Source organism: Erpetoichthys calabaricus, chromosome 10, assembly GCF_900747795.2.
Source record: "Erpetoichthys calabaricus chromosome 10, fErpCal1.3, whole genome shotgun sequence".
Classification (NCBI taxonomy): domain Eukaryota; kingdom Metazoa; phylum Chordata; class Cladistia; order Polypteriformes; family Polypteridae; genus Erpetoichthys; species Erpetoichthys calabaricus.
The window spans coordinates 90823556-90850211 of NC_041403.2; the positions used below are offsets into that span (position 1 = coordinate 90823556).

At 34.7% G+C, this 26656-nt stretch overlaps 1 protein-coding gene across 1 annotated transcript in view; it reads left to right on the top strand.

The window, feature by feature from the left end:
- Positions 1 to 18536, top strand: part of tm9sf4 (transmembrane 9 superfamily protein member 4) — a 127624-nt gene extending 109088 nt beyond the window's left edge. Inside the window, exons 13-18 of the mRNA XM_051933293.1 lie at positions 928 to 1011; positions 6223 to 6398; positions 9746 to 9809; positions 10964 to 11083; positions 16048 to 16137; positions 16608 to 18536. Of these exons, the coding sequence (XP_051789253.1) occupies positions 928 to 1011; positions 6223 to 6398; positions 9746 to 9809; positions 10964 to 11083; positions 16048 to 16137; positions 16608 to 16757 (684 nt within the window). The 3' untranslated portion in view covers positions 16758 to 18536. The remainder of the gene's footprint in view (positions 1 to 927; positions 1012 to 6222; positions 6399 to 9745; positions 9810 to 10963; positions 11084 to 16047; positions 16138 to 16607) is intronic.
- The last annotated feature ends 8120 nt before the right edge of the window (positions 18537 to 26656 follow it).

Here is a 26656-nt window from a genome sequence, read left to right on the forward strand (position 1 = left end):
ATAATAAATAATAATAAAACATTAACAGATAAAGGAGTTCAGTGTGGCTTCATTACCCCTTTGTGATGGTTTACACGATATGGCACATCGTGAATCACAACGAAGAAGCTTCAGAGTTTTTTTTTTTGTTTTTTTTTTAATTTTATTGATTTTATTGAAATCACACAACATTCCATACAAATAAATCAATTGTTACAAAAATAGGATCGAAAAACAAATCAACCCCCACCGCTGAGAAGCTTCAGAGGTTAACCGGATTCAAAGCTAAAGCACAGCAGTACTACGCGTGCAGCAAACACCGGTTACAATGGGATAACTTAGTCATATGTGACTGCATTTGCTTTCTGTCCTCCCTCATACTTCTTGATCACCTTCATTTTTTGTGTAGAGATCAGTTGCTTCTTTTTCCTGTAATTGTAAGACAAATGTAATTGAACGTAGTTGAAACCGCTGCAGGTGATAAACTGAGGTTGAGAAGAATGAGTTTCCTGTGTGAGGAAAACTCATTTGCCCGTGAGAAGCTCTAGTGGTTGTAGGTCGAATGGTTGTAAGATGCATAGGTCATAAGTCAGCAACTACCTGTACATTATTCATTAACATGTAAATTGCTAGTGTTCCTGTCCATACTTTAAGGACCTGAGGCTAAGGATCTACGTTGGTATCCGGAGGGTTGCCGGTTTGAAACCCTTTCACTGTCAAGAGAGATCCTACTGTGCTGGACCCTTGAGTAAGGACTCTTAACCTGCAATTGCTCCAAGGGTGCTGTATAATGGCTGACCCTGCGCTCTGACCCCAAGGGGTATGCGAAAACTAACAAATTCCTAATACTAATTACTAATAAATCCTAAAAAAAAAACAAAAAACTGTGAGCATGTTCCGCGATCTGACGTCTGAAGCTTGTTTTTGCTTTTCCTTTGTTATCGCTAGACTGCAACTCTGTACCCTGCTGTTGTATTTGGAATCTGCTTTATATTGAACTGCTTTATATGGGGAGAACATTCTTCAGGAGCGGTGAGAAAATACAACATTTTTTTTGTTTAACAATTAACATTAAAATGTTTGGAGTGAAGAGGTGAAGTATTGATGATAAATGTTTAAATTTTAAAGTGAAACTGATGAATATTGGAAACTAGGTCTGAAACTGTATAATGTTAGATTTTATACGTTGTATTTAAAAGTAATCATATAAGTGGCAAAATGAGATGAAAAATGCAAAACTGAGAAGTTTCTGTTTTATTTTTTATTGTCAAGCCTATAACTTGCAAAATATTTTACCTGGTTTGTCTTGAAAAAATACCCAGACAGTAGAGCTCTGATTAGTTTGTTGTTTTGAGTGGTTATATCCAAAGTCTTGTATTTCTTGTCATTATTGATTCACTTTATGTGCCAAGCTTCTTTAGAAGTTTTATTATTCAATTAAAAATACATTTCACATATTAGGCATTAAGTAGGTAGATTTTCTTTGACACAGACATGCTATTCTGGAAAATTACTGTTGAATAACCAAGTCAAGGGCAAAACAAAGCTTGAGACTGGTATTGTGGGGAACTTGGCCTGGCAATTTCCTAGGTTAGTGCTAAGTATAATTCCAAGTAACTGAAAAGCTTTGCTTATGTGTGCACGGAGCACTGCGATTTTTGAGAACCGTTTAACACTGATATTAGAGAACCTTTCAGAGATTCAAATGATGACTTAACAGGATATATCAAATGTGTATATACCCTTTCTGACATTTTATCTTTTGGTAATGTAAACATTCATGTCATGCCCATTTTTCACTTTTATAAAGTTATTGTAATAAATAATATTTACCGTAGATACGCGCATATAAGTCGAAAAATTTATGCCTTAAAATTCATTCAAAAAAACAGGGTCGACTTATCCACGGGGCAACACAATTGTCCAAAAGATTTGGGTAATGACATTGTACACTCAACGCTTCACGGTGTTAAGTCTCCGGTCATCTGCCGATTCCCATGGTCTTTGAAATAATTATAAGCCAGCAACACTATTGCTAATTAGCTATTTTTTTCTAATTTCATTAAATAATTCTTTAAACTGTGAAATACTTGAATTTGAGCATTAGCTTTTGCAGGTTTTGGATAACAAACATACCATTAGCTGCCACGTGCAACCAGATTTGGAATCAAAAGAACCAAGGCAAGCACGCTATCAATGCGATGCAAGCGCAGCCCGCAAAGGGGTCTCTCTCTGAGGAAAGGGGTCTCTCTCTGAACTGCCTTTCCCAAGGTTTCTTCCATTTTTCCCTACTAGGTTTTTTTGGGAGTTTTTCCTTGTCTTCTTAGAGAGTCAAGGCTGGGGGGCTGTCAAGAGGCAGGGCCTGTTAAAGCCCATTGCGGCACTTCCTGTGTGATTTTGGGCTATACAAAAATAAACTGTATTGTATTGTAATTCAAAAAATTTCTCTGCCTACCTGTTTGTCTCGTCTGACAGTAGCTGAAAAGCAGCATCAGGAGAGAGCAGCCTGAAGTAGTCCAGCAGCGGGTGATCTGTCGTGTCCAACAGCAAGCCATGCTGTCTTGTGAAGTCTGGTAACCAGTTCGGATCAATGTCTGGGTATTCTTCCCACGCAAACCTTGCCGTAGGTGCATCAGCTGCGCGAATGCGTTCAGCTGGCGCGGCATTGGCTGGTGTCCAATCAGCTGATGCCAGCTTCTCATTCTCTTGCTCGATTCCTGATCACTGTCAATAAAATCCGATTCTGAAAAATCAGAGTCCGACTCAGCGATAATGTGCAAAACATCGTCTGCCGAGTGTTTTCTTTTCTGCACTCGTTTCGCTCCCTTTTGACATGTCGATGCCATCTTGCTTTTGTTTACATTTGTTTACATTTCGCAACTCACGCATACGCAAGGATTAGTTGCCGAGTCAACGAGTCTAACAATTCTCCAAGCACAGAGGGAATGCCTGTGACGTGACAGTGAGTTTTGTCGCCATTAACAGCTGATTGTCGCCCTCTATCTCTGATAAGCTGTCAAGTTTTACCCTCGACTTATACGCGGGTCATAACAAATTTCGTAATTTTCGGCTTAAAAATACACTCGACTTATCTGCGAGATTGACTAATACGCGAGTATCTACGGTAGGTATAAAACCAATCAGTAACTTCTAGTCAAAATAACTTACTATCCCTAGTATTATTTATTTACCATACTTGTCTTTGTGATTCACATATGTTGTCTAAAAACATACCATATTTGTCAGGAAAAGAGAAGTAATAACAAATTCAGTACTGCTGCTAATCAGCATGTTTCTTTAGACTGGAGCATACCTTTGAGAAGAACTTCCTCCTTATTTATTTTCCAATGATCTAAATACATTAGCCACTATACAGATTTTGCTATTTTTTTGGTTGCTTTTACTTATACTGTATATTGTTAAATTAAACTGTTTCATATATCTATACATATTTTCCATGCGTAAACATAATTATGCATATACTTAGTTAATATGTCAGCTATTTGCTGGTAGGTCGCAAACAGTATGTATTGACTGTCTATATATATAATTCACTAAGTCCATGGCAAGCAAGACGCACGCAAGACAGCACTCCCGCCAACTCACAGAGCCCTGCCCACCAGCAATTTACTAAACAGCCGACAATGGCACGAGAGCGAAAGCATTTGCCAAGATTGTGTTCATTAATCAAGAACGAAAGTCGGAGGTTCAAAGAAGATCACATACCGTCGTAGTTCTGACCATACACGACGCTGACTGGTGATCCGGTGGCGTTATTCCCATAACCCACCGGGCAGCCAACCGGGTAACCAGAGTCTTTGGGTTCCAGGGGGAGTATGGTTGCAAAGCTGAAACTGAAAGGAATTTACGGAAGGGCAGCACCAAGTGGGGAGCCAGTGGCTTAATTTGACTCATCACGGGAAACCTCACCCGGCCAGAACGTGGCTCACAGGTGCATGTGAACTGTAGCATATGGTTGCAAAGCTGAAACTTAAAGGAATTAACGGAAGGGCACTACCAGGTGTGGAGCCTTTGGCTTAATTGGACTCAACATGATGGGAAACCTCACCCAGCCCGAACGTGGCACACAAGTGCATGTGACTGAGTCGGTGTGTGGAAAATGAACAGTCAACGTGACTCACAAGTGCATGTGGACTGTACACAGACGAAAGCAATTCAGGGAAGGAGTTGGGGGCGGACACATGAGCAGGAAGTGCGTACTGAACGATGACTTAAGAAATCGGCAGACTAGAATGGCGGGGGCAGAATGGGCATCAGACGATCGAACTTGCCTATCTAGAGGATGTAAATGTCCTAACACGGGTTCCGTAGGTGAACCTGCGGAAGGATCGTTACTGGTTGTGCCGACCTGTCATTGGATGGTTAGGACCCGAAACCTCTCGGGCCCGGTTCCCCACCCTCTCTCCAGAGTTCCATCTTTGCATTCACTTACAGTCATATCCTCAAACCCACCCCATTTGGACAACTGTGTCTTTCAGGAAGTGTTCACCCATCAATACATAATTATGCGGCGTATGGTACACCGCGGGTTGGCTAGTAGTAGAAAAAAGATCACTTTCAGTAACTGTTTCTATTGACTGAATGCTCATGTTTTGAAACAGTAAAATGAAAATGCATTAAATAACCAATTGCAAATTTTGCTTTCAGCAGTTAATTTTTGCAAAGCAGAGTTGTAGTGATTAAAATTATTTTACATAATGATGTCATTTCCTGAGAAAAAGGCTTCTATAGCACAAGTTTTGCTTTACTTTGGGGGAAAAAAAGGTTGTTAAATGTGTTTCTATCCTAAATTTCACATATCATACATTAAGCCATTTTGGCATCTCTGATTTTTCCGTATTATATGGGTTGAAAGTGACAAATACTAAATGGATAGGATATTCAAACAACTGACTAATTTAGGCCAATTCCTAATAATTCTTATATATCTGCTACCACAGTTAATAACATCTGAAGATTACAAAGAAGAATTTAAATATTTGCTTATGTGATACACCTACAATAAATTGCACATTTAATCAACAATAAGTCAAATGTATAGAAAACATAATGCGCCACAAAGTTTTAAGAGGATGTAGGTGAGATAACCATTTTACTGAAAACCTTTGGCCACAGCATTTTAGAATGTCAAGATCGACACTTGAAATAGTGTTTTTGCATAGGGTTATTTTTTGGACTTCTAGGTGGTCACTACCAACCAGCTTCAGCCCTAAAGTGTTTTATGATAGCTTTGTACAATTGGCCACTTGTGCCAAGTACAGAGCTGTGAGAGGAACATATGGGGTTAGTACTGTAAGACTGTTGACCACCACTGTGTTCATGCAGTGTGCATGGCCATTCATTTACTAAACACTGTGGAAGCTACAGGTATTTTGAGTTTGACAAGCTGTGTCTTTTTCTATGACACATAATGAAAATCCTATTGGACGATATTAAATTTATGTGTAAATGCATTATTTTTTTATCAACAATTTATCCACTAAATCAGAAGAATTATTGTTGCATTGGCTACATTGGCAAACATTTCAAAACATTTCTTCATAAAACCTTTGAGGTGGAAAACTGGCTAGAATGTGCTCTGATATAACTGAGGTAATGTTCTGCAATCAACAGATTAAACGGCTTTTTTGTTAAAATCTTTCAGGATGCTTCAAGAAACAAATAGTATATAAAATATATAAAATAATACAATATAAAATATTTCATAGATATTAAAGTGTTGCTGTAGCAGTGTGTGAACAGCATATGTTAATAGACAATAATTTCAGTGCAGTCATACAGATAATCATTTGGATTGTATATGAAAATAATTCTGAGCACAGGAGTAAAATTGTATTATTTTTTGCGAATGTCATGACTGGTAACTATTCTAGACTTCTCTGCCAACGATACACTTGAATGCATTGTTGGAGTGGTCATCTTTTTTTGTGAAGTTTGCAAAGTTTTGGTTTATTTTTTTTTTTACTGTGTCACTAGTTCAAAATCTTGGTGGAACATTTGGATTGTTTTTACCATTCCCTGTGAAACCTGAGGTTTTGAGATGGCTAACTGCAAGTCTTGTTATGTATTTTATGAGTGAATGTGACCTTTTATAAAAAAAAAAAAAGTGTTGTACATGCAATGAAAACAAATACTGCATTCAAGAGTGTTCCGTTTCACCTACTGGTTGACTCGGCCATAAATATAGGACAGTTGAGTAAACCTGTTCTTTTTCATTTTCAGGTACCATTTTCTACTATGCTTGCATTGTTATGTATGTGGTTTGGGATTTCTTTACCTCTTGTCTACTTGGGTTACTATTTTGGATTTCGGAAACAACCCTATGATAACCCTGTTCGCACTAACCAGATTCCTCGCCAGATTCCAGAGCAGAGATGGTATATGAATAAATTTGTTGGGTAAGGTGTTTTCTGTTTCAGCTTAGATTTTTAGATGCTAATTTTAAAAAGGCTTCCTAATAATCATAAAAGATGTTGTTTAATTACTTAAAATGTGCTTTGCTCATAGAATGTAATATTGTAATATCTCTTACTCTCTGCAATCATTATATTGGCGACATACAGAGAGACAGCAATGGGCACGTGCCAATTGCATGCATCAACCCCGCGTGTGAGGGAGGGCGCAGTCTGAGGTGAGGCTCGTCGCTGCCACACCTCGCGTTTCTCCCCTGTATTTGAACAGGCAATGTGTCAATTCAGCGATTTTGACTATAAAAATGATCAAAATTATTTGAATCATACAGAAAACAAATTTATAGCACAGAACAGTGGACAAATTTATTTTATGTTATCATTATTAGATTTTTTTAAAATTTTCATGGTGACACCTGGCTCCCCTGACCTCATGTCCCTGATGAGCATCCAGCAATGGTAAGTGCTCTCTCAGGGCTTCTAACCAGACTAAAGCTGTATGTTCCATTCATTTTGATGATTATCTCTTACAGATGGGAGTGCAAAAAAGTCTTAAGAGTCAACACTGCTTGTGAAAACTTTAGATTTTTTTTGTATTTTAGGAATATTCACCTTTATTTTTAGTAACAATATGAATTAAATTAATAAGGACATCCCAACAATTATTTAGAACTATATCACAATAGTAACATTTCACTATTACGTAACCCAGTCCTATAAAATCCAAAAATTCACTGAACTTTCATTGAAAACCCACTGTGGTGGCTTTTTATATTAGAAATAACATTCCTAAAAAATTTTTAAATGGTCCAGATTTAATTGATGATAATATTTCATAAACATGACATATTTGACAGCTGTATTGAAGTTTTTGAGAAAAGTTGTTGGGCCCACAGGTGAGGACCTCAGTAATACAGGAGGACCATGGATGACCCTGCGACCTCTCTGACCCTGCGACCTCTCTGGATCGAGAGGAGCCAGTTGAGATGGTTTGCACATGTATTTAGAATATCTTGAAAGCCTTCCTCTTCTACATACCTGCATGCCGCCAACTATTAAAAGTCCAGGGTGTGGAATCAGAACATCTTAGAGGGATTATATCTCTTGACTATTGTGGGAACATCCCAATAACGGCTGAAGGAAGTTTCAGGAGGTAAGAGAGGTCTTGTCAGCCCAGCTCAGCATTCTGGTACTGCGACACCTCACCAAGAAAAACAGAACAAAATATATAAAGTGGATTCAATAGGTATTCAGACCCCTTCACGTTCTGCACACTTTATTGTGTTGTAGATTTAATTTTAAATTGATTAATTTGTCATTTTTGCTCATCACTCTACACTTAATAACCCATAATGACAGAGGAAAAACATGTTTTCAGAGAAGTTTGCAAATTAATAAAAAAGCAAAATCTGAAATCAGTATTTTTCTTTGCTGTGGTACTCAAATTTTCTGTAAGGGCTTTAATTATCCTTTAGATTTGTCTAGAATGTGCTTGGTGGCCATCTGTTGCAAACTGAACTGATTGGACATAGTTTAGAAAGACTCATATTTGTATATATAAAGTCTCAAAATCAACAATGTATGTCAAAACAAAAACCAAACCGTGAAGCCCAAGGAAAACACTATAGAACACTGCAATCAATTATGGTGAATTCAACAATATAAAACCACTTCTTAAGCTTTGAACATTTCCAGGAGCAGAGTGGCCATAATAATTGTGAAATGGTAAGAAGTTTAAAACCACTAGGACTCTTGCTAGAGTTTGCCTACAGGCCTAACTGAGTAACTGGGGACGAACAACTTTGGTCAGGAAGGTGACCAAGAACCCAATGATCATTCTAACAGACCTTTAGGAGTCCTCTGCTGAGATGGGAGAACACGTGGGAAGGGCAACCCTCTCAGCATAACTCCATCCATCAGGCATTTATGGTAGAGTAGCATATGGTAGCCAGCTTGGAGTTTGTTAGATGTCGATTAAAGAACTCTGAGAGCATGAGTAAAAAGACACTTTGTTCTGGTGAGATAAGAATTTAACACTTTGGGGGAAACTCCGAGTGCTATATATGGCAAAAGACCAGGCACTGCAAATCATCTGCCTAATATTGTCATTCTGGTGAAGCATGGTGATGGCAGCAGCGACAGGGAGACTGGTCACAGTTGAGGAAAGGGTGAATGCAGTCAAATACAGAGAGATCCTTGAAGAAAATCTGCTCCACTGTACATACTAGCTCAGACTGGGACAATGGTTCGTCTTTCGGCACAACAATGACCTGAAGAGTGCAGCCAAGACAACACTGCAGTGGTTTTGGGACAAGACTCTGACTGTCCTTGAGTGGCCGAGCCAAAGCCCAGACTTAAACCCCATAGAACACATGTGGAAAGACCAGAAGATGACAGTTTACAAATACTTCCCATCCAGTCTGATAGAGTATGAGAGGATTAGCCAGGAAAAATGGGACAAACTGCTCAAATTCCGGTGTGCTAAGCTTAAGGAACTTACCCAAGAAGAATTTAAGCTGTAATCGTTGCCAGAAGGGCTACTACAATGTACAAGGGACTAAATACTTGAATGAGAGATTTTAGTTTTTCATTTTTAATAAATGTGCAAGCATTTCTGAAAACACAATTTCACTTTGTCATTATGAATTAAGTGTAGATTGATGGGCAAAAATGGCTAATTTATCCATTTGAAATTAAATTGTAATTACAATACGGTGTGCAGAAAATTAAGGGGTCTGAATAGCTTCTGAATTCACTGTATATCTGTAAAATGACTGTCTTCTAAAAGATTTTACATTTGCCAATCTCATGCTTATATCCATCCATCCATTTTCTAACCCGCTGAATCTGAACACAGGGTCACGGGGGTCTGCTGGAGCCAATCCCAGCCAACACAGGGCACAAGGCAGGACACAATCCTGGGCAGGGTGCCAACCCACCGCAGGACACACACAAACACACCGAGCACACACTAGGGCCAATTTAGAATCGCCAATCCACCTAACCTGCATGTCTTTGGACTGTGGGAGGAAATCGGAGCGCCCGGAGGAAACCCATGCAGACACGGGGAGAACATGCAAACTCCACGCAGGAAGGACCCGGGAAATGAACCCAGGTCTCCTCTCATGCTTATATATAACAACATAATGGGTGTTTAGTACATAGGATAAATAGGAGTTCATATGGTACGCCAGACAAAGATGATACAAGCAATGAAACCAAATGTATGCATGTTATCAATCAACCAATCCTGAAAGATGTTCAGTGGTATTTTTAAAATAAGGTATTTTAATAACCACATCATATTCATGCTCCTCTTTATTTTTGTTATCTAGAATTCTTATGGCTGGCATTCTACCTTTTGGTGCAATGTTTATAGAACTTTTCTTCATTTTCAGTGTAAGTTAACAGAACTTATTTATTTTTTATTATTAATATGTATGTTATTGAAATGTTATGATATGTTTAGATTGTTTGATTTACAAATATTGGTTACTATAGGAAATAAAACATCATTTAAATATTGCAAAGAGTTCCATTACAGCTCTTTCTCAGACTAGATCTGGTTTTGCTTTATTTTAGTTATGCAGGAGATCTGGAAGATGACGGAAGAGACATGAGAACAGTGCAAATAAAATATTAATCCTAAATATGTTTTGAGCATTTACTAAACACAAAGGGAAAAATATTGATAAGTTGAGAAAATATTTACTAGTAATATTTATATAAGGATGGTTATAATTGACATTGTAGTTTAAAATTCAAACAAGTAGTGATAAATAAATAATGCAGCAACAGATGCTTGACAAAGATTTTAGAATGCTGAAAAGATCATGGAAATTTAGCATTTTTTAAACTGCTTTCATTATTACTAATTCTGCCCCCTCCACTTTGGAGAGTTGTTTTAATATAATACACACAACTTCTAGTAATTTTAAGTGTGTTCTTGTAAAATGTGGAAAGCACCTATTGTCATGTCTCTACCCATCCGCATGAAACTCTGCTCTAAAGTATTTCTGCGTATGACTTACAGTAAAAAAAATTGTAAACAAAAATGTGATATTATCTAATGACAAACAAAATTAAGTGTTTCAAATGTTAAAACAATTAAGTCCTCAACCACACCTGAATGTTATGCTATGCATACATTTTACAACTCTTTTCCTGTAAAATACACCAGTGATACCACATGCTTTTCGTAAAATTTAGTGAATTAGTGATGTTTGTTTTACTTTGTAAAGAGAGATCTTGTATTTATACTGTATGTCTGTTGTGAAAGAAATATTAAAGTCCAAACTAGGGTTTCAAATGTAGTTTAATGTTTGTATACCTCCATGCATTTGCTAACACATTTGTGCAGTTCAAACATTATTTTGTGTGTGTGTGTGCGTGTTTTTTTTTTTTTTATAATTAATTCAGGATACGGCATACTGTACTGATAATGAATAAAGGATGCATCTCAGATTTTTGCGTAATTCATTAATAGTTAATTAATTGTAGCAGCATAAAATCTTGGTCCATTCAGTAATAATATATTTTTTGTTTCCCTTTAGGCTATATGGGAGAATCAGTTTTACTACCTGTTTGGATTCCTCTTTTTAGTCTTCATCATTTTGGTAGTTTCTTGCTCACAGATTAGTATTGTAATGGTATATTTCCAGCTTTGTGCAGAGGTAGGTATTAATATGCTCTTTGAGATGGGGGGGTGGGGGATTACCAAAAAATTACATACATTTTAATAATAGACAGATTTAGTGTGATGTAAATTATTATACAGGGTGTCCCAAAAATGTATGCACACTTTAAATGATTATAATTACAATTTTTATTAAGACAGCACTGCAGCTGGTGCCATTTATTTGAACTTGCTGCAGAAATCTGTCATGCCACACATTTGAGAGTAGTCTGGTGATGAGTACCAGTTTTATTTCTAGCAGGATGGAGCACCTCCAGACTACCATCATGATGTGAGGAACTTTCTTGATGAAAATATGCCAAATAAATGGATTGGACAAAGAGGTAGCCGTCACATTCACCGTACCTCAGGGCAATGGACTTTTAATGGGGTCATGCCAAAAATAAGGTTTATCTCACAAAACTGAAACAACCAATAAATTGAAAACCATCATTGAAAGAGAATGCAGCCAAATACCAAATGAAAAGATTTGTGAGGTTTGTAAACCAATTGGTCCGCATTATCAGCAGTGCCTAAGTGCAAGTAGTTTGAACATTTATGATAACTGATTCTACATTTGTCTTCTTTAATTTGAATTATAAAACTTGGATGTATCTTAAAAAACCTTTTATTTATAATAATTCAAAGTGTGTATACATTTTTTGGGGACACCTAGTATTTACACTTGACTAGTAAGGTTTTAAAAGGGGGAATAGTAAAAGGTTTAAATTAATAAGTCCTTCCTGGAGATTACAGCTATCCCAGAATAAGTGTAAATAGAAAAGTGTAAGTGTAAATAGATCCAACTTGTATTAAAATACTGTATGACTTTTTATTCATAGAACAAAGTTCCATGGTGGTATCACAAAAGTGGTTAACATAATGTTTAAAAAAAATTCAAACACTTTGTTGCAAAACAGCACCTGTTTATATGAAGTAAGTATTAGAAAACCGTTAAAATCATGGAATTTGATTTAAAGAGCAATTCTGCATTTTTCAAGTTGAAGTAATTTCTTCATAATCGTGCTATACAGTATATTAGTTGACCACATGAAATTGCATTCAAAAATGATGCATATCTATTTATAATAAAAAAAAAAAAATCTTGGAAGGCTTGGACGACATGCAGCGCAACAAGCAGAACACTCACGGCATCAGCAGGAGAAAGACAGTAGCTGATCAGACCGCATCTCCTCAGTGTGCATTCAGATGCAAACCCCTCCCCCTTGAAAATGCAAGTGGCAGAGAAGCGAATTGGCTGGAGCATAGCATGCCTGGGAGGGGGTGGTCGAGCGAAGTAACCAGGGGGCAAAGCCCCGTAGTTTTATAAATTTAAAAAAATAACTTGCCCGCTGTTGCATTTTATAATAGAGGTATAGGGTACCAGGATCCATTAGAAAATCTTTAAAACTTAAGGAACATGTCCATTTTTTTATACCAAGAATGTTAAATGAGGATTGACCCAAGTCTTATGATTACACACATATTGTCAAACACAGTATCTGCATCACATTGAGAATAAAATTATGCAAGAAGCAAACTGTTATTTTGAGATTCCGCCATTTTAAAAGGAGACCAGCTGTGTGCATCAATTCGCTAATTTCATTTTCCTCCACAGCACTGTTTAAGGGACATGGATTCACTTTGGAAAGTCATCATCCAGAGATGTTATTGTCATTGAATATTGATGCCCAGATGTGAACCATCTCAGTTCTGTAGTATTGATGCCCAGATGTGAACCATCTCAGTTCTGTAGACAGCTAGACAATAATAACTGAAAAAAGTCTCAATCACTTAGTTTTTCACCATGAAAGATTTTTTCTTTTTGGAAAGATACAGACTGCTGGCATGTACTCATGTAACAAGCAGATGCTACAGGCATCCATCCATCCATCCTTATTCTTAACGTACTTAACCAAGACAGGGTTTTGCTAAAGCTGGAGCCTATCCCAGCAACAGTAGGGTTCAAGGAAGGAGTAACACCTGAAAAATAATGTTTTAAAGGATAATACTAATGTTGCAGTGTTCTAATAATATTAATATCATAATCATTATTATCAATATTTATCCTTCCATTAAGCTGTTAATATATTTTTGTGCCATAGGAATAATAATAAAAATAATCGGCCCATCTTTTTAAAACTCTTATCCAGGGCTGAGTGTCATGGCAGCAGTTGGAGTCTGTCCCAGCAAGTGTTGGACACAAGGATAGAACAACACCTGGGCAGGGCAACAGTCCATTTCAGGGTGAACACACACTTACATAAGGGCCAACATAGCAACACAGAATTCATCTGAGTTTAATTAGGCTGAAATTTTGTGAGTTCAGTGCAAGTTTAGTAAGTTCAGTACAGATGTTTTAAAATAGGCAGCGTGATAGCGCATGTAGTCTATGTTCTTCCCATACATTTATGAATTGATAATCGACATCAGCATTAGTAAATTTACTCACTCAAAAACATCATGCTCAGGTTGATATCCTCAGCAAGAGTGACACATCTTTTATTTAAAAAAAACTGATGATTGGTTTGTGGTGCTTAAGTCTGCTCTATTAAACATTGCACACTAGGCCTTTTCAATTCCTGAGTTTTTTTTTTTTTGTGCATGGGCAGAAGACATGCCACTGAAAATGTGGCTCGGCTCTTTCAAAAGTCTAAGGCTTTTATTAAAAATACAATGTAGTGTAATCAGTTCAGTTTAGATTTATTGCTATGTGTACAAACTACAATAAAACTCTGAAATACTCCAATTATTATGCTCCCACCTGGTGTGCATATCGCCTGAGGGTGTGGGTTGTTTACGTTTGTCGTATCTCTACCCATAATGGCCGCTGCAAGCAGACAGATGAGCAGTAAATATATCCTTACCTTGAGAAAGTAATACTGTAATAAAATAATTATTTCTAGTAACTTTTTGTTATCACATGGATACCTCAAATGTGGAAGGCATGTTTTCTTAAATCATAACATTTTCCTCCGTAAAGTGGGTGTATTTGGTAAGTTTAACGGATTTTTCCTTTATATTTGGACCCCAGTATCCTATACCCCCCCCCCCCCCCCCCCCCCCCCCCCCCCCCCCATTCTAAAGTGCAAGAGCAGACTGGGTATTTTTAAAAACAAAAAATGCTTCTCTTTAGGGCACAGCTTCAAGTGTTAATTGAATGTGAAAAAAGAACTTTTAATTTGAAAAATAGAGAACTTATCTCTTAGGACAATATAACGTTCTTAGAATGTCCTTCAAAAATATTTTATAAAAAAATGTTTTTATTGAAAATCTTTACTTTTTTATTAAGCCTTATAACCAGTAATTTCACTTTTACTTCCATGAGTTTTGAATGATCTTGTACAATAATGTTTCTGGTCTGTATTAATAACTGTGTTACACAGCATCCATTATGATAAGTGCAGGCATTTTCTAAAAGCTAGTGTAGGCTCACAAAGTTTGTTAGCTTTCACAAGTTTTTCCATAAGGGGTTTTCTGTTTTGCATTGTTTTTGAAATCTTTTTTTTTTTTCTCCCAAAACGTTTAAGCAGTACCATTTTAAATTGTTTCATCGAGTGAGGAGAAACACAAAGATTAAATTGATGCGAATAAAAGAAGTAAACCAAGAAAGCATGTTACTTTGTCCAAATGCATCAACAGAAAATGACTGATTTAATAGGCATTAGTTTAAGCTAGTTTAAGTCCTTTACCTGAACTCTGTGACTTTGTTTCCTTCTTTCATTAAATTTGGCCACTCACATTAATCTCTATTGAACTCAAACTTGTGTGCTCTGCCCCTATCAGCCATGTTTCATCACAGGACACCTACGAGTATATTATAATATTAGTCATGTAACCAGTCTAAGAGGCTCAGCAAAAAAAAAGAAATCAGGAAATTGCACTTAGTTAAAGAAAGTACAGATGTCATCATTTTTTAAGCAGATGTTGCCCCAGCAATTTTGAAATATTTTTGAATATGTTCTTTTAAAAAAAAAGTGAATCTCATCATCTTATTATGATTCTCCTTGGATGATCAATTAACTGCAAACTTACTGACTCATAAAACAGCTAGGTACAGAATGTGATACTCCTCAATCCTAAAGAGCTGCAGATTTGTGTCATAACCATTTTCTAATATATTGTCAATTTTGTTGTCCCTTTTTCCTTAATTCACCATCTAATTTTTAAAGATGATTACTACTTTGATGAAGTTTAGTACAAAGGAGTTTTAACTTTTTATACTTTTTTGTCAAACACAGAAATGTATCTTGATTAGGGTCTCCTTTGATTAAAGTATCTGATAAGTTAAAAATAATGATCTCTGTATGGTGAATCCTGGCAGCTGTAGGTTCTTCAGCACTCCTGAGCCCCTCAGCTGTATTAAAGGGTTCAGAATAAAGGAATTTTTGACTGCCTGCCATCCCTCAAAAAAAAGCTATATTTTAAATACACTTCCCTTTCTTATAAAAAAAAAAATACAAATCATCAACATACTCAATTTAAGTTCATATTCTGTCTGTGTTTTCCATCACAAAAGCTCTATGCCACAGGTTTGGATTCTGTCTTCTGCCAGTTCTTTTTCCTAAATGCTCCAGTACTTTTCTCCATTTATTTGGGTACTGTCCCTATGTTTTCCTTTAGGACCTTTGTCTCTGACTCTTTATTTTTTTGATATCTCTTTCTCACCCCATATCACTTTATTCCGTGACATTGTTGTTGTTCCTTTTACTTGTATGCAACTAAAGATTTCTACTTTGGCAATATTACAACCAAGCTGGCATTAGCTTCTTATCATTCTTGTATTAGTTGAACTCAATTCAAATTCCATTAAAAAATAATATGCATTTCCTTATGTAAAGTTTGTATTGATATACTGTATCTCCTGCTGTCTTACTGATTAGCTGAAATTTCTTCAATGTCTTTGTTCATACCTTTTATAATAAACCTGACTTTCTTCCCCTTTTTTTTTTTCTTTCATAGGATTATAGGTGGTGGTGGCGTACGTTTTTAGTCTCTGGAGGTTCAGCTTTCTACGTTCTTATCTATGCCATCTTTTATTTTGTGAACAAGGTAATTTTTTAACCTTTGTCAAATTATGCAAATATTTCAAAACTTGAATGGTTAATCAATTGTGCTTTATTTTTTGTTTCACTGACAGAATTTAGCTCATAGGGTGTGAGTGTATACGTGTTAATTTCAGATAAGGATTTTGATTAACTTTGACTCATATATTTGGGTCATTACTCAAATTGCAACTCAAAAAACACAATTTTGAAATAGTCTGTTGCAAAGCAGAAAATAAAAATTATTCGTAAATTGTAATTCTGCTTGATGTACTTTATTTGTAATATGTTTTTGATTTTAAGCTGCATAATCATGTTTATAGTTTCTTGAAACTTTCTAGCTTACTGTTTTTGAAATGGTTTCAACCTGTACATTAAAATAAAATTTAAAATATAAACATAAAACAGAATAAAATGTTGTATGCACTTAATTCTGTTTACTTTGGAATTTAATTTTTTTTTTCTTTTTTCCCCCAGCTCGATATAGTTGAATTCATCCCATCGCTGCTATATTTTGGGTATACTGCATTGATGGTGCTGTCTTTTTGGTTGTTAACGGGGACAATTGGATTTTATGCTGCATATATGTTCATACGAAAAATTTATGCTGCTGTAAAAATAGACTGAGACTGATGAACTCTGTAAAAACCCTTCGTTTGTATTCACTTGGAGGGCTTCCACCTTGAAAAGGACAGCCAGACGGAACATTTCCAGTTCAGATTTGAAGCCCAGCTTTCCTCATTACACAGTGTTGATAAATCATGGACCAAAGGATAAAAGCTAAAAGTCCCGTTTTTGGGTTAGGGGTGGGGTGTTTGGTTGCAGGAATGAGGATCATTTTTGTACTTTTTTTTTGTTTTTCTCCTCTCTCTCCTTTTTCTCCTCTCTCCTCCACCCACAAGGTTTACTTACAGAAAATTTGAAGTCACTGTATAAAAGTAATCCCTTATAGGGTGTCACATATATTTAAATGCTCTGGGAAAGTATTTTGATCTATTATTAAAGAAGTTTTGAAGTTAGACTTTTTTAATATATTATGCTTCTTTTTGATGCACTCATTTGACATTGTCTGCCTTTAACATGTTTCCATTCTGTACTTTCTAGAAAATTACTTGAATGGTAAATTTCGGTGGCATATGTGCTTATTGCATGGGTAAGAAATGATAGTTAATAAAGAGGATGGTAAATTAGGCACTAGTGTTTTAATTAAAAAAAGAAAAAAGCAACATTTATGTGGTCACCAATGTAGGTGCACACATTTAAATTGGTTTGTTTTAAGAAATAATGCAGTGCATTTTGTAAAGATGTGCATGATATATACATTTTATACATTCTAACAGTAAATTAGTAATTCATATGCACCAAACATAAGCAGGTATGTGCCAGACATGGTGCAAAATATCTGCGTGGAGAAAGAAAACCTTGATAATGATCAATATTAATTTGATTAAAAACAAAATATTATAATTTTCAGAAGCACTAGATAAGTTTCATACACATATGATATTGTACATGTCTGTAATAGGGTATCTGCTGGTAACAATTACAAAAATTTACAAACTGTCAGGAAAATAATTTCTCATGAAAATGCAGAGGTACTATATGGAATCGTAATTATTACTGAGCATAAGTATCTCTTTGAAAGTCTTTCAGAAAATGTTTTTTCCCCATTTTCCGTGTCTTCTGAAATGTGAATGGAAAAATGTTAGCCAAAAGATAAACTGCATTGTAAACAATTTTTTATTTTTGTCTTTTTTTTCATGTTTTATACTTCAGATGATATCCATGAGCTTTTTAAATTGTGTAATTTTAGTATCATTTTGAAGCAAGTTACAAAAAAAAACAAGAAGTGTATTTTGACAAGTGTCATTGCAAATGTGTGCTTGGACATAATACTGCTGCGGTTGTGCATCTCTGAAAGAAATTAAAGTTAATGTTTTCAGATTTCTGGAATGGGTTTCTTAAATTGAATGACAAAGTGGATTTGACATTTGTTTCTTGAATAAGACGTTGCATTTATTTTGTACTATAATATTAGATGGGAGGTTTAAAAAGTTTCTAATGTTATTGTTATATGCTGGTGTTGGTAAGTTGGTAAACCAATAAACTGACACATACATAGAATGTCCATGTGACTATTCAATTAATTTAATTTAACCCAAAACTTGTGTTTTTCTTTATCTCATGGTTGGAAAGGTATTAAGAAAGGGTTAATTTTGTTGTATCCTTATTTTACATGATATACTGAAAAATACTCAACCTGTTTTTACAGTCTGCTTTTGGGTATTTTCAGGAATCAGTGGTATAATTAAGTGGAATATTTTTATCTAAATTTCAGGTCTGGTTTCTCAGAGTAGTATAAAGAAAAAAACTGCAATTTCACTTTAAGCGCCTCTTCTGTAAGTAAGTATAAACAATGATGGTCTGTTCTTAATTATGTGTTTGCACTAAACAAAATTTCTGAAAAAATTATGGTACCCTGAAAGTTGTGGATCAAGGAAAAGTGACTATAAAAGCAGCCATATTATTCAGACAGTTATAATTCCATGAAACAAATCTTAACACCCTGAATTTGTGTTACACATTTAATACATGCATACACACATGTATTTGTATCATTTACTGAGATGACAAAGGAAGATAATTGCCCTTATGTATTTGATTTTTTGTTAATTTTATTTTTTTTTCCCCATTGTGTTTTATGAATGTCTTTAAACACACAAGTGATTGGCACCTGTTCTTTATATATATATATATATATATATATATATATATATATATATATATTGTGTGTGTGTGCCTTGGTTGTAATCATGTAAATAAGTGATACTTTATTGTTTTAAGGGTACTTAAACACTGTTTTTTACAACGTTTACCCCTTCATATCTAAAAGGCATGTCTCTTGCTTTTATATAAGATTGTCCAGGTATTTAATGTAAATGTGCTTTTACTTAAAGTTTAAATTTCAACTTGTAAAACACACTGGGTTTTAGATAATATTGGGTTGGCCAGCTGTCCCACTTTGACAGTACTGATGGGTAAAAATGAAATAAATACACAATCAATATTTTTTTTGTTTTGTGTTTTAATTTTTTAAAGATAACACATTAAAGGTGAAACTTACATGTACTGTACAATAATGTTTGCTGAAACTTCTTTGGATCAACCAATATAAACTTTGTCTTCTTACTTTTCATCAGTTGATTTCATATGAAACTTTTTAAGAAGAAAAAACTGAAATACTTTTGTACATTTCCCCAGTAGTATGTAAATACAATGCTGTATAAAAATATAATGAATAATGAATGCAAACATTCTTTTTTTGCTCTTATAAACAGGAAAAACAGACACATATTAAAAAAAAGTTCTAGGTACTAAACAGTTAGATACAATAAAGGACTTGGAATGCAGGACTTAAACGCTAAGAGACGTACTTTCCATTTTTTCTGCTCTAGACAGCACCCCGTTTTAATAACTTTAAAACTTGATTTTCATACCAAGACAGCAAAAAAAAAAATCTATCCACACACTTTTAACTGCCTGCAGATTTATTCCCCTGCAGTACCTGTTTCCCTTCACAGCATGTCCTGTACCCAACAATACAAATTTAAGGAATAAGTGCAGTACTAAAGGTACTAACTTGTAGATAATAGCATGGTATCTAGGGTTAATTCTGGATATCTCCAGTACTGGAGTCGTTACTGAATTGGATTATTAAACAGTCTTAAATGAATATGGTTTACAGACATGCAGAAAATGAAAATGTCAGAAGTTTTATTTTAGAAAGTTTTGAGGTTTACTGTAATTGTACAGTTATGTTTTTGATGAGAAGGTAACAGAAAATGCTCCCCACCTCTGTAACAGGACAGTGCAGATTTTGGAAATTAATAAATAGTAAGAATAATTTTAGTTGAAGTATATTTTGTTGTGCTTCCCACAGTGAAATGTTCTACTGTATTGTGGCCATTTGGTCATTGAAATGTGCATCTAAATATGTTTGTTTTTTAATAATTCATCCATTTTTTTCCCTTCTGCATAATTTTACTAAGCTAGACAACTAAGACACTTCTCTTAAAAGAACAGTTTTGGAAGGAACATTCTTGGCAATTAGTCTCACTTTACTTACCTCTGCATTAATGTAATAACAGTGTATTTCTTTCCACTCTGTTAAAAAAGTGCTTAGTGATGATGGTTGTCATGAAACTTCTAATATACATTAATTGTAACTGGGCTGTGAAAATGTATGTATATTTGTACATTGAAACACTAATGTGTTCACATCCTTAAAGAAAATATATAGCCCTTTATAATAAGTGCCAGAAAACTTGTCTTTAAATGAAGACATCTTTCACCTGAGCACTTTTTATGCATGTGTCATGTATATGTTTACAGTAAATATTCTTGATCGCCATTAAAGGAATATTTTATTCAACACAAGCCTTTTGTTACTGTAAGCAAAATATGCGGTGTATAGAGGAGTTTAAGTTCTTTGAATTTCATATACAAAATAATAAAAAACTAAGATTTTATGATGTAGGTCAGTGTTCCATAATGGGATGCTGGTAGTAGAGTGATAAATTCTCCAAACAGCTCCTGCAAGGCCAGGTTGTTCAAAAATGTAAACCCATCAGAAGTTTTGTTGGCTAATTAATAACCAATACACCAGTATGTTTTAAATTCCTTGGTATGGATCGATTTATTCATCTTGTGGTCATGGCTTGAGCAGTATCTTTGAAGTATATGAGGCAATATTTTGGGTATTTATATATACAGCGCTAAATCTGAAATGCTCCATGCTTTAAATGTGATATTTTTATACCATCAAAGCAGAAATTTATAAGTACAAAATAAATTCCTTTATTATTTTGAATATCTGTGCTTTCTGTCAGTTGTTAAACTGGAAAATAATTCAGGATTTCAGGTGCCTTTTGTAAAACCTCAATGTTGTCTTGTTTGTAGTGAACTCCATTGTTCTTGGTTTCTCAGGCTCTAGATGAAGTGACTAACATAAAGTGATCTCCTGTGTGTGGGTTTGTCTTAAAGTGAGTCCTATGATGAACTAATATCCTTTTTATTGATGTTTGCTACCAGAATAGACTCACACTTCTCACTTCCCTGGACTTGGAAGAGCTACACAAGTTTTTCCTCATATGGAAATGTTGCTGGGATCGATGTTGCCACATTTATGCATGGTAGAATGCCCATGGAAGGGTGGGTGGTCTCTTGGCCTTGAAAAGCCTAAGGTTTTAATTTCTGCAGCTGGGATTTTTGTTGTCCTCTTCTTTCTGGCCATTTGACCATTTTTTTTTTGTAGCAGTACTGGACATTTATGCATTCCATCTTCTTTTTTTTTTTTTTAAGACCTGATGTTGATTTTAATAGCTTTAATATATTTTAGTACACTTTGTTATTTTATACAAATTAGATTTATGTGTTTTTATTACTAAATGTATACAGTTTTACAATTGATGTAAAGCACTTTCACCATCATTTAATGTGTGAAAGCTCTAAAAAGTTATATCGTCATACAGGTGTAATTACTGGTGCCACAGAGTAGAACTAGCAATCAGTCAGGGAAACAAAAGTTTTACATTATTCATAATATTAAAGACTGAATGTAAATGTTAGTATTTTATTTTTGTTTTCTTTGCTGCTGGATAAACTTGATATCATGTTCCCATGATATGGTTTACTTAAATGCCATTCTATCTTGTTGTTTAAGAATGCTTTATTTGTTGAGCATACATTTATGTAAACAGTGTAGCTGAAGCACTTTGCTGTTAACTAGCTTAATTCTGCCATATACTGTACTACATTTCTGGATATGCAAAGTAAAATGTACCTTTAGCACTACAGTGTGTTTTCCTTTTGTGCTCCATGGCCTGCTTCAAAAAAAATCCACAGTGATAGGATGTGAGTAATCTTTTGCATCCAGTTGACAAGCACATCAGTATATCCTGACTCAAAAAGGCTCTGATTGACCCAAAAAAAAAAAATTGATGATGGCCATTTTACTTTTTAAATGAACATTCTGCAAAGTGTTCCTGGTTACAGATTGCACTAAGTACATATTAAAAGAGGGAAAAAAAACTGCACAATAAAGGAAAACACCTGCTACATTGTCACTTGGGGTATGCATAAATTCATGTGTGTTTACATTGCTTATCCATTTAGCTTTGAATGTGCTAAACACTTGAGGCTCAAGCTGAAAATGATGAAAATCTATGTGACCAGGCTATATAACACAAAGTCTTCCATCCTCACACATTTCTTAAGGTAAGAAAGTTACTTGGAATTGTGAGTGAACATTCACTCACTATCCGCATGGCTGTTTTTATTGTCGTTGAACTTTTTTTCTTTGCTTTTTAAGGGTATTGTGTAATGGAGATTCTTATGACATTGTTATGATTCTTCTGACACCTTCATTATCCAAAGTTGTAACAACTCTAATCAGCTGTACGCTTTAACTTATTTGGAGGTTACAGTAGGTTCAGAGTTAACATGACTTTGCCGATGAGGAGTCCAAACATTTATGGTTATTGTGTCAATGTTTATATACTTTTTAATTGTATTTTTAGAAAAGGTTATAATGAACAAAACAAATTTGCTTTTAGTAACAAGAAACTGGTTTGATTGTGTTACAGATGGTAATAATTTTTTTTACATGAAAGTACTGTACATTTCTACAGGGGCTTAATGTTTTACCACATTTTTGCTTTAGAAAAAATGTATCATTTATCTTTTTTTTCTTTTCACATCAATAGCAAGTACTTTTTTGGCATTATAAGAAGAAAAACACATTGAACATAATGTAAAATGAAAGGCTGTACAGAACACATTCTGGAGAAGGCACCTGTTTTTGCACAGACTATACATATGTAAAGAATTACACCAAAAAAGTATAGAAGCAGCAGAAAAAAACTTTGTCATATCAAAAATACTGTGTGAAAATCAGTATATTTATACATCATACATCTATATGATTTCTAATGGCACTTGACATTTTAAAAATTAGAAAGACACGTCTTATACAAAAGAAACACTGTATAGATTGTGGAAAGTGCTAGAAAACTGCAAGCTTAATGAGCCTTGGGAGTAAATATTCATTTGGTTTTTCAACACACCCAGTGGTGCACACATAATTGAATCTGAGAAATAAAATCTGTTTGAAATATTCATGGATTGAATACCTGATCAGTTATTTACATATGTTGGAAGCTATATTTTCACTCAGTTATCCTCCATATTTATTTATATATATATATATATATATATATATATATATATATATATATATATATATATATATAAAATATATGAGACAGGTGTTAATTCATGAATTAAGAAACTAAAAGATCTGAAAATGCAAGAAGTGCATACAATTCTCCCAAGACTTTAAGCTAAAATTATAAATGAGGTGATGTGTTGTGTGGTTTAAGAGGTCCTTTTCATGAAACAGCAAATCAAAAACACAGTAGCTCCAATTAATTATTGATGTTGTCACATTGCGGTAACAGATCAAATATCTTTATTGAGGCTGCTGATGTATGGGGCTTCTTTCATTTAGTAGCCGCTGCTTTGAAATTATTTCCCCAATCAAACCAATTATAAAACACAAAAATTATGTTTTGGCTGTGTTTCCTCACTTTGCAAGTGAGCACTAACGCACATGGTGGCAAGTCAAAGCAATCTAACAACCGTAATTGTGTCTGTGTAAAATCAAATCATCACACTTAACTGGAGCTAATGATTTATACTTAAAATGCCTTCAAAATAAAATAAACATAGTCAAAGGAAAAAAGCAATGCATTTTCAAGTTACACAACCTGACACACTTTTTTTTCTACTATATATTTTACATATGGTTCATAAAAAGTAATCCTAATACTTCATAAAATTTAACCACATAAAATGAAAGATTTTCAAATCCAATCCCCCCCCGCCACACACACACGCACACGCACAACAAACAAGCAAGAACATAACTTTTTTTATACAGCTAATTAAATCTCAGTTTAAAAATAATTATTTTCTTACATAAAGTTATACTTTTAAATCTTCACATATGTCAGGGTCTAAAACTTTGACTATCTCAAATTGCCTACTGTAAGTCATAATGTTAACAATAAACAAAAACAGCTATGATAAGAAAGAAGACTGTCTGAAATGTAGTGTTGGAAAAATAACATAGAACATAGAAAAAGTTGTTATTTTTAAATTACAAAATTCAATTTGACTTTGAACTTTTAAATACTCCTTAATTAAGACCAACATAGATTGCCAATCCTGCAATATTGGAAATGCACTGAGTACAACATACTACTAAATATCATGGCATAAAAGAAACTCCATATTTCAGGCAGCAGTTGGGCAGACTACTCAGTACAAGTTGAAGTTTGATTTTCTACATTGCTCTATATTTTCTCAGTAAGTGTGGTGAAATCATTTATGTTGATTGTAGATTTTTGTATAGCAGAATGACTTAAATAAAGAATGACACTGATATTTTAGTGCTTCCTTCATTGGCCTGCTCGTGGTAATCAAATGTGTAATCTTCAGGAGTGAAAAAGATATCTTTCTAGTGAGAGCAATTAAAAATAATTAGGACCAGCTTTATGATTAACAAATGGGCCTGGTTTCCAAATATGAATCTACGTAATTCTGTCCCTCATTGTCAGAGTTGAGCTGTAAGCACATAGGTTCTAAAGATGCTTTAAAAATTGTGAAATCTTTCAGGGGAACAAAATTAGCATGGAAAGGTCAATAAAGTCATTTTGGAAGTTCTGGGATGTCACTAGACCACAATTCATGTTATTTTGTTCACATGGGGACGGTCCTTCCAAATTCTCTTAAAAGAGTAAGACATTACATTTTGCATGAAGTCATAAAAAACCCTTCACAAGCATAATAGAATCTGCTGATCTTGTTCATTTCAGCTAGTTTCAGTGTGTCTGGAAAAGCTTAGCATCCACAGTAAGACCCTCATTCCATGAGTCAAGCATGACAGTTTTAGTGTTGCAGGTTGCAGATAATCTAACATACTAAAACACAGATAATTTGCCATTATTGAAAGAACCATGCATTCTGCTCTGTATCAGAAGATTCTTAAGGGTTTCAGAACATTTATCAGACCACATCAAGGTTGTACAGCAAGACAATAGTCCAGAAAACTGCAGCACATTTGCACCAAAATAGTTGAAGACCAATTTAGCATTTAGCCTAATGAATATCCTGCCATTAAGCATCATTAAAATGGGTTGGAAGAACCAGAAGTGAACAGTATATGCTTGAACTCCCACGTGTCTTTAATTTTAGAGGAGATAATTCAGCTCATTTGGTTTGCAAAGTTTTTGCAGGTCATCCAGACAAGTTGTTACTAAGTTAGAGCTGTTCCACAAAGTGGCTTTGGCCAAAAAGTTTTTTCCAACAGCAAGCAATTTTGTGAGACAAATCGATTAGAAGAAATACGTAATCATATTTACTACTGCTAAAGACAGTTACTTTTTTATCACTGTCTCATGGCTGTTGCATTATTAGGTTATGATTGAAAAGCAGAAGGGATAAATAACTAAACAACACTTCAGATTACTTTTCTCTGTCCATCTGACAAATCCATTCTCAGAACCTGCTTATCTCCCAGTGGTTTTAAAAGACAGTTAAAACGAGTAAACAGATTGTAGATGTTAATTATGTAAACGTATATTATATGTATGTGAAGGAAATGCTGTAATTTTCTGCAGTTGAAGTATCAGTAATGTTCTTCTTTAAATCCGCAATGGGAATGAAAAGCCGTCACTCCACTGGTAATGAAAATATGAAGATATACTGTTAGGCAAGGCATTAATAAATAAATGGCTGCTTACAACCCTTTTCTCAAGAGTATCAGCAATACATGTGCATGTATAATAAATCAGTGTACAGCAGTTAAAATATAATTATGTGAGTAAAAGGCATCACAGAGACAAAATGGAATGTGTTGCTGGAATTAACAATATCTGAAAAACTGAACACATGTTCTGGAAAAGGTAGACAAACTAAAGTGAAATATCATTTTTATATTATGAAAATGTAAGTATATAATCAGTATACATTAATTATGTTTGAGGATGATGAAAAAGGGCTGCAATAAAATTATTGTAAATTTGTAGATGTGTTTTATATAAGCGCACACTGCACAAATACCATAAATGAATTATGGACCTGTTTGGATCTCACTATTGCTAATTATTGGTTAAAACATTTGTTTGTAGTTTTTTTGAAAAGTAATTTTTCAGGAAAATTAAGTGACCTGGTGAGTTGAAGGTGGATATTGAGTTGGCAGTGTTGTGGTTTGAAGTCCAGTGCTCAGGCCTCTAGACATTGCAGTGCTTGCCTGGTACTGATCAAATATATCAGCCACCAGAGTCAAAATGTTATAGTAACAAAAATGGGAAAAGGTGTAACCTGAAAATTCTTCTCTGTATTCTTTGCAGAAACAATTTTCAAAATGCCTAACTTCAGTGAAGATGCACAGAACATTCTGTGCA